The 7,073-nt window shown below is 37.6% G+C and overlaps 1 protein-coding gene across 1 annotated transcript; it reads left to right on the forward strand.

Moving 5' to 3' along the window:
* Window positions 1-311: 311 nt before the first annotated feature.
* Window positions 312-4,081, forward strand: LOC133674267 (cytochrome P450 734A1-like). Its single transcript, XM_062095301.1, has 5 exons — window positions 312-851; window positions 1,829-2,052; window positions 2,164-2,405; window positions 2,497-2,872; window positions 3,157-4,081. The coding sequence occupies exons 1-5, from the start codon at window positions 563-565 to the stop codon at window positions 3,589-3,591; spliced, it is 1,566 nt and encodes a 521-aa protein (XP_061951285.1). The 5' UTR covers window positions 312-562; the 3' UTR covers window positions 3,592-4,081.
* Window positions 4,082-7,073: the final 2,992 nt, after the last annotated feature.

Here is a 7,073-nt window from a genome sequence, read left to right on the forward strand (position 1 = left end):
CCTGGTTTCGTGAAAGTTGGTGTCATTGTTCTAATAACATATATAATTTATTAATTGTCATTGTTCTAATAATAATTTATTAATTGTCATTGTTCTAATAACATATATAATTTATTAGTTGTCATTGTTCTAATAACATATATAATTTATTAATTATGTTATTTTCTTAATTGACTTTTTAACCTTGCTACTTTGCCTGATTTTCTTGTTGCCGTCTGTTAATAATTAAAAAGAAACTCTTTAGATTTTCGCAAAAGAAAACAATATCCTCGTTACTCGTTGACCCTTAGAATTCCATTGGCGGCCCCTACGCCGATGGCCTTGCTTATTAGGCTGTCTCTCTCACTCAAAAAATTTGTATTGAAAAGCCAGCACACACTAGCTCACAGGTAAAAAAACCAACCAACATAAGCGAGAGAGAGAGAGAGAGAGAGAGGGAGAAGGGTAGATAAGAAGCAGAAACGAAAAAAGGCTGCTGCTCCACTCTGAGGAATCGGAGAAGAGAAGAGACTGTGCGCTAAGCTCTATCTGGAAAGCAAGCACTCCCACCCTTTCTTTTAACATGAAGGAGCTGTTCTTGTATTATTACTGGCCCATTAAGCTGCTTGCCATCTCCTTCCTGGCATTAGTTTTTTTGATAAAGATTGTAGTCTTGCTTTGGTGTAGACCCCGAAGAATTGAACACCATTTTTCCAAGCAAGGAATCAGAGGACCCCCTTATCGTTTCTTCATTGGCAACGTGAAGGAGATTGTGGAAATGATGTTAAAGGCCTCTTCTCAACCCATGCCTTTCTCTCACAACATACTCCCTAGAGTTCTCTCTTTTTACCATCACTGGAAGAAAATCTACGGTACAATATATCCGTTCCTTTACTTTTTCGGTCATTGCTTCAACATTTTAAAATGACTGGTTTTGATTTTTCTTTAGCAATTTGTCCTCTTCGATCTTTTGTGTTCTTGATCGATGATGAACTAAAATGTTTCCTCTTGTTTTTTGACTTCTTGTGATTGTGCCTGGTGATACAAATGTACAGTTGGTTGAGAACCATAATTAAATGTGTAGTAAAACAACGTGGCTTTTCAACCTTATCTTTGTCAAAACCACATATTCGCAAGAGTTTGCCTTGAAAATATCACTAAAGCTGTTGATGTTGGGTGCTTCTGCTATGATGTGTTTCTTTAGCTTGGCCTGTGATCCATCCTCCAAATTTTGTGACTTTTAAAAGGCTTTTTACCCCTTAGTTCAGGTACTTCTTGTAACAACTTTTCAGCATCTTTCTGTGCCTGGATGCTGGATGTTGAACTTCTGAGTTTTGGACTGTTGCACTTCTTGTTTTCTTTCCCTTCTTTTCTCTCTCTCTTTTCTTTTTCTTGCAACTTCCTCTTTCTAGAGTTTAAAACCAGGTTATATTTTTTTAATTAAAAGTGATTTCCTTTTGCTTATGACTTTTCTGTTTTATTGGGAACTTGTTCACTGATGATGAAGCTGTTGGTGTTAGCAATCAGAATAGTTTCAGTTGTCTTCTTGCCTCCTTTCTTTTGTATCTGCTCTCTTTCATGTAGGGTCTACACTATCCATGCTCTCTGAATTAATGGTGGTCATGTTTCCATCTTATTTCTTTTTGCGAATTTGCCACTTAATTGCTACTCGACCATGTATATATTCAAGTTCCTGCTTGCTGCAAACACTTCTTTCCGCTTTACTTTTTCCATTTTACACCTCGATTATTTTGTGTACAGAATTATTAACCTGTCTCGCCTGACAATTAATTTCCCTGCTTACGTGAGTAACAGGATTTGAATTGATATGACCCGGTGTTTATTGCAGGTGCAACGTTTCTTGTGTGGTTCGGACCCACGGTTCGACTTACCGTCTCTGATCCAGATCTCATCCGAGAAATTTTTACATCCAAGTCGGAATTGTATGAGAAGGTTGAGGCTCACCCTCTTGTTAAGCAGCTTGAAGGTGATGGACTCCTAAGCCTCAAAGGAGAAAAATGGGCTCTCCATAGGAAAATCATAACACCCACATTCCACATGGAAAATCTCAAGGTAAGTTTAAAAGTTATAAAATTACTTGGATGTATATGGGCTCAGGGGCCGGAAGAAAACAAAGAGAAAGTATAAGAGTGTACTTAAATTCTTTTATATTAATTTCTGCAGTTGCTAGTACCTGTGGTGGCAAAGAGCGTAAGCGATATGCTGGAGCAATGGTCGGCAATGACAAATTCTGACGAGGTGGAAATTGAAGTTTCCGAATGGTTCCAAACCCTAACAGAAGACGTCATTACGCGAACAGCATTTGGCAGCAGCTACGAAGATGGAAAGGCCATTTTTCAATTGCAAGCACAGCAAATGGTCCTCGCTGCCGTGGCATTCCGACGAGTTCTAATCCCTGGTTACAGGTAATTAATCAAAGCACATGTTGATGTGCGAAGAATTTCAATTCCATTCCCCATCTATATGGACTAGAGGAAATGCTTTTTGATTTTTCAGGTTCTTTCCGACAAGAAGGAACATTAATTCGTGGAGATTGGACAAAGAAATCAAGAAATCACTGATGAAGCTCATTGAAAGGAGAAGAGAGAAATCGAGCGTTAACAAAACGCATCAAGATAGCTGCCCTAAGGATTTGTTAGGACTAATGATTCAGGCCTCAAATTCATGTACTGATGTAACCGTACACGACATTGTCGAAGAGTGCAAGAGCTTTTTTTTTGCGGGCCAGCACACCACATCAAACTTGCTGACGTGGACAACGGTCCTACTAGCAATGCATCCACAGTGGCAGGCTCAAGCACGTGAGGAGGTCTTGAGGGTGTGTGGATCACGTGAGACGCCCACCAAGGATGATGTTGCAAAGCTTAAGACGGTAAAGCCCCCTTCCAAGACTTGTGACAAAATTCTTGTTTTGTCTCTCTCTGCTCCTTGCTTGTTACCCGTGAGAAAAAAGAATACCAAAAAAACAACTCCCCCTCTCTTTCGCTTTACTGCTTTTTTTTTTCTGCTTCGTTTTTTGTTCTTGTTTTTTCCTGCCCTTCTTTATCCTATATACAATATAGATACACTGATCTGTACTCGGAGCTGGAGAACCAACAAGTAGTAGTGGCATTTTCGTCATTTCACTTACATGCTGAATCTTGTTATGGTGTGCAGCTGACCATGATTTTAAATGAATCCTTACGGTTGTACCCACCAACAATCGCCACAATCAGACGGTCCAAGGCTGATGTGGAGCTGGGGGGCTACAAAGTCCCAAGTGGGACCGAGATCTTGATACCGATCCTGGCCCTTCATCATGATCAATCCATATGGGGCAATGATGCAAATGAATTCAATCCTGCTCGCTTCTCCGGTGGTGTGGCCCGCGCTGCTAAGCATCACGTGGCGTTCATTCCGTTCGGGCTCGGAGTCCGCACCTGCATCGGCCAAAATCTAGCCATCTTGCAAGCCAAATTAACGCTTGCCATATTACTGCAACGATTCTCTTTCAGACTGGCCCCTAGCTATCAGCATGCACCAACAGTCCTCATGCTACTTTACCCCCAGTATGGCGCACCCATCATCTTCCAACATCTGTCAAATCCATGAACAATCATCAAATACTCGAACCAAGGCTCATAAATCAGTGCCAATCTCCAATGCCTATCCTTTCGTGTGAGTGTGCAATTGAGAGCTTTAATAAGTCGAATGACCAGGATGCCGGCAATATTCTTGCCCTGAAAATCATAGAGCCTACCGGAAATACTCGATGGATTAAGCGAGCAATTGCATTCCACCTACCCATCCCTGATCCCTTCGAAGTTAATACACTAACCCCACCTTGGCCATGGTATTCTTGCCAAATACATTTTACCCATGGATCTATCCAAGTGTTTGCCAGGGTCTTCGAGTTTCAGCAGCCTAGGACTTATCAAGTATAGGGCTAACAACTAGGTAGGTAGGTAGCTCCCTTTCCCCTGTTTCTTTTTATTTTTCTCACTCTCTCTCTCTCTCGTGCATGTAATGTATATCTCCAAAATCTCTACAGTTTTGTAACCTTGTGGTTTTATAAGCTTATCTATCGTTTATTACTGGCCAAGACATCTCTCTCTCTCTCTCTCTCTCCCTCTCTCTCTCACACACAATTCTAGCATGTCATGAGCAATGTGTCTAATGAATCCGAATTAAATGATCAAGAATCTAAAGCTGTCTTGGAAGCAGGAATCGGTAAGATGTGGATAAATAAGAAAAACAAGAAGAAGAAGAAGATTGGTTTTTCTTTGATTAACATAATGGACTCTAGAAATCTTAGATTAGCATTTTGTTGCTCGAGGGATTCAAGATGACATAGGTTGTCTTTATCTATTAATTTGCATTGGAATTAGGTATCCAAGCCAATCAAATCATGGACACCCGACCATTTTATTGGGAATTTTCACAACAACCCACTCACCAATGCAAACACTCTTGTGAAAATAATTAGTTTAAAGACGTGATATTTCGTGAGTAGCTAGCTTGTTCTTGATTTTATGACGAATATATATTCAAGTACTATTTGCTTAATGGTCACCAGTTCAGATTTGCGAAATCCCATCTAACCTGCTGGGCTTCTGGGTTACTTCCACTTCATGTTCTGATAGCGCATTGATCACTCAAATTCTATTACCGACACATACCGACCCGTAACTTTCCTGCTGGCCTGGAAGGTGCCATATATATATATATATATATATATATATATATATATATAGAGAGAGAGAGAGAGAGAGAGAGAGAGAGTTTGCGGATCATTCAATTTGCATATAATTAAGTAATTAATTTGCACCTAATTATATGAATGCTGTCCAAAGTGTTAATACACACACACACACACACACTTCAACAGATATGAAATACCATTTGTAATTAGTGTGAACAGATTGATTTGCTGGATTTAGTTTGTCCTCAATCGCCATAGCAAATAGCGTGATGACAATTTAATGCAGCAACCAAAAATCTTTTTTCAGAGCAGCATTTAAAATTAACTAGAATATATACTAGCTATCCCAGAAGAGAATTATGATCCCTTGGTGTCCAAACATTCTTTATTGAATAGATCCATCGAGTTTTCCTAGAATTAATGCCATGGGGAAGTTTCCTTCCGTTTCCAAGGTAGGGAGGTGGTGCTGGTGCTCCTTTATTAAACTTGGACGGGATTTTTTTCCTTTTCGAAAAAAGAACAGGGGCCGGGCATCTAGAATGGTGGCTTTATATGTTAGTATTATTAATGGCCAGAATATATATATATATAGTGTTACTACAAGATCTAAAGCAAAGGACAGTTGCAGCACTCAAGGCATGAAATGTTCTTTTAAAACAAAGGTGACTGTGATCCAGCATGCAGATGAACTCCTCTGGAGTTTGTAGTTGTCTTTTAGTGAGAAGTAGGATTTGAGGCAGCAACCTTCCTTTTTGTATTGTTTTTTGGGATCTTCTCATGCACTTGGGGTTAACTCTAATCAAGGGGGTAGATGGTCCCCTGGAAGCATGTGGGTGGGGAGGGGTGTTGTCTTTCCCAGTCCTCTCTTCTATTCTGGTGTGTGATTTTTTCTGCTTTTGTTAAAGGAATCAAAGCATGCCCTGAACCATGTGATCATATCTATACTTACCTTACGGACCCAATATTCAATTCGTTTGTCTCTCTTCTTCCAAGACACCCCTAATTAGCACATTAATGGCAGACTGTTTATTCTTCCTTGTCATGATGTTTATCTGGAATGCCGCGTTACCGAGGCCCATGTTGTTCATTAACAAGAACTACTTGAGGAGGGCAAATCAATGTTGCCTTCCTCGTGTCTTTATTGGAACAGTAACTCTCTTTTTTCCTTTTTCTTTTTCATTTTCATCTCTTTACTTTATATTTATTGTAAATTAAATTTTGTTATTTATTTTAGTTTTTTTACATGAGATTATCATAGCTTAGGAAAAACATCATGGTGCTAAGTTAGTATTTAATTTTATAATCATTTATTTTTGGTTATCCTATTATTAAATTAAAACTATCAATTATATTATTAAATAAAAATAATAAATCATAATTTATTTGATTTACTTCTTATGAGATTATCATGATTTTAGAAAAACTTTCTTATATTGAGTTGACGCTTGTTTTGTAAGCATTTATTTTTTATGATATAATTAAATAAAAATAATTCTTTAAAAAAAATAAAATTATTAAACTCAAAAGAATTTATAATTCAGGTTGCGAGTTTGGTGTATTGATTGAATAGGTTGTCTTTTCAATGTTTTTTTTAATAATATTAGCTTGAAAATATTTTTAAAGTCAAATAATATTTTTACTCGTCGATCGAGTTTTTTTTAGCTTATATATCGATCAAGTCACTTCAAACAACTTTCATCTATTTTAATTTAAAATTTAAGTTAGGCTAACAAAATATAATCAAAAGGTTTTTAAATTCAACCCACCATGTTAAATTTAACGAAACTGTAAAAAAAAAAAAAAAAGTTGATTCGGCATTATATTTTAACATGTAAATTGTTTTTGCCCTTAGCGCGGGGAATTATTACTTCATTACAATTACCGTTAACGTGGGAGTGTGTGTGAGTTCGGACAGTGTGCTTGGTAGCTTCAGGAGAGCCGGAATAGCCTCTCGTACTGCACTCCAAAGTACACACTTCTTTTCCTGATAAATTGTAAAATCCATGTCCTAATCTTAGTGTTTACTTCCCCTTTTCTTTTCATTTTGGTTTGTCTTCACAAATGCCTCCACACAGAAAGCATGCTGTCTCTCCCCACCTCATAAGACGACAAAATCAACATTTTTTAAGGAGAAGGGCCTTTGTATCTTGTCTTCGTAAAAACAAAACGGCAAATGCTACTCCATCTCTCCTTTCATCCATCCATCCATCCATCCATTTATTTATTTATTTATTTTTCCATGTCAGCGTGACATGGTTTTAGAGTTTATTTGAAAACATATTTCTTTAAAATTTTAAAAATAATTTTTTAATATTTCAAATCGTTTGGATATATTAATATCAAATATTATTTGACTCTTTGATATCATCACAAAAACATGTAGTGATGATAT

The sequence above is a fragment of the Populus nigra genome, chromosome 15, assembly GCF_951802175.1.
Source record: "Populus nigra chromosome 15, ddPopNigr1.1, whole genome shotgun sequence".
Taxonomy (NCBI): Eukaryota; Viridiplantae; Streptophyta; class Magnoliopsida; order Malpighiales; family Salicaceae; genus Populus; species Populus nigra.

Coding starts and splice junctions, on each gene's coding strand:
- LOC133674267 (XM_062095301.1), top strand. CDS start 563: ATGAAGGAGCTGTTCTTGTATTATTACTGGCCCATTAAGCTGCTTGCC. Junction 852..1,828: donor TCACTGGAAGAAAATCTACG/GTACAATATATC, acceptor TGTTTATTGCAG/GTGCAACGTTTCTTGTGTGG. Junction 2,873..3,156: donor ATGTTGCAAAGCTTAAGACG/GTAAAGCCCCCT, acceptor TATGGTGTGCAG/CTGACCATGATTTTAAATGA.